Source organism: Hipposideros armiger, unplaced genomic scaffold (assembly GCF_001890085.2).
Source record: "Hipposideros armiger isolate ML-2016 unplaced genomic scaffold, ASM189008v1 scaffold_309, whole genome shotgun sequence".
Taxonomy (NCBI): Eukaryota; Metazoa; Chordata; class Mammalia; order Chiroptera; family Hipposideridae; genus Hipposideros; species Hipposideros armiger.
In genome coordinates, this window is record NW_017731659.1 from 779,836 (window position 1) to 781,624 (window position 1,789).

Here is a 1,789-nt window from a genome sequence, read left to right on the forward strand (position 1 = left end):
GGAGGAGCAGCAGGCAGTCCCTGGAGCCCTGGGGCAGGGTGCAGAGGGCAAAAATGCAGTGGGCGGGCTGGGCCTCAAGACTTTGCCCTGTGGCGCAGTGCCCACTGGGTGTGGGCCATGGCCCAGGAAGTGGGGGGCCTGGGCCTAGTCAGGGCCAAGGAGGATGTGCCCCTTGTCGAGAGGGCCCGGGGAGTATGGGGACCCAGCTGAGGCCGGAAACCCAGACCCTAACCCCAGAAGAGGGGTGCAGTCTGCTACCCCCGAGTAGGAGGCAAGACTGACAGCCCCAGGCCGCATCGGATGTGGCTGCAGGGTAGATCATCCTTGTTTCGCTTTCCTTCTGAGGAGAAGAGGCCTAGCCCCCTGGGACCACAGTGACAGGTGTGGCCCCTCCATCACCCAGCTTACCCTGGTTCCGTTTTATTCAAATCAAGCAGCTGTCATAGGCCTGAGTCCAAACCAGCTACCTCCGGCAGCTGCTGGGAGGGGAAGTGAGCCAAGGACAACGCACTCGCTGAGGAGACTGGCATAGCTGTCCTACTTGGGGCCATGGGCTAGGCCTGCCTCCCACCACAGGGCGTCCGTCCATAAGAGGTCAGTGCAGCCAGCCCAGCGGGCGTCCTGCAGGAGACTGTGAGTAGACTCAGAAAGGCTCTTATCATCTGGGCAGGAGTGCCTTGGGCGTCTTTCCTCCTGCTTCTAAATAGAAAGAAGGGGCCTCCATGTCGTGGCTCCCTCACCATGTGCAGCATTTAGGACCAAAGCTAGGTCCTAAATTGTGGGACTTGATAGGGTTCAAGTCCCACCCCTATCACTCAGAAGCTGTGTGAACTTGAGCAATACACATCAGTTCTCTGAGCCTCATTTGTTAAGGCAGGAATAGAGCAGTGCCTACCTCACAGGGCTGTTTGTGGGATCAAGATAATTTATACACGCAAAACGCTTAGCCCCACGAGCGTGAACAGTGGAAGCTGTTCCTGGTGGCTTCCTCCTCAGTGCAAGTGTCTGACCACCTAGCCAGTGCCAAGCACACAGTAGGCACTTCATCAACACCAGACAATCTGACCTTCCTGACCCTTTCCTACCTCTCTCTGACCTGGGAAGGGGAGGGGCTGTTGCTCACATTTTACTGAAGAGAAACATGGAGGGGCAGAGGATATAAGAGGCTGCCTCAAGGTCAGGGCTAAGGGAAGGGACCAGGATGGGAGAACAAGCCTCCCCATCCCCCATTTAGACAACAGCTGCTTTGTTTGGGGAGGGAAAGAAAATTCCTCCCGGAACCCCCTGCAGAGGTCAGCAGCAGGGCCTGGGCAGGGCCCTGAGGTCAGCTGGGAAAATGACCAGTAGCGTTGAGGCTGAAGCACTGCCTGTTGCCTGACCCTCCCCTCCACAGCAGGCGGGGTCAGCGGAAGCAGAGGGCTCCTTACGCAGGACAAAGATGAAGCTTCTTCTGTCTGCCAGGATCCACACCCCGAAGCCCAGTATCACCGCGCCCAGAATCTGTAAAGAGAAGGGGGCAGTTAATGTGTGTGTGTGTGTGTGTGTGTGTGTGTGTGTGTGTGGTGCTGACAGCAGGTGGGGTGAGAGGACACCTACCCAGCAGTCCTTATAGCCAAGGCCAGAAAGACACAGGGGAGCCACCTCCATCTTTACCCAACCCAGAAATGTCAGAGTGGCCTCAGCCCCCGGACCCTAAGTCCCAGTGAACCCCAGCAATCTAGACACCAGGACCACGCGTGGGGAGTCCCTCTCACCCCCAGTCTCCCCACCCCATGCCCATGTGTGGCCA

General features: G+C 57.9%; 1 protein-coding gene across 2 annotated transcripts in view; it reads right to left on the minus strand.

Annotated features, from left to right (window-relative positions):
- The window catches only part of CD82 (CD82 molecule), a 76,174-nt gene that overhangs the window by 13,692 nt on the left and 60,693 nt on the right, over positions 1 to 1,789 (minus strand). For both annotated transcript variants that reach the window (XM_019659981.1, XM_019659980.1), the window contains exon 3: positions 1,428 to 1,500. In XM_019659981.1, the coding sequence (XP_019515526.1) occupies positions 1,428 to 1,500 (73 nt within the window). The remainder of the gene's footprint in view (positions 1 to 1,427; positions 1,501 to 1,789) is intronic.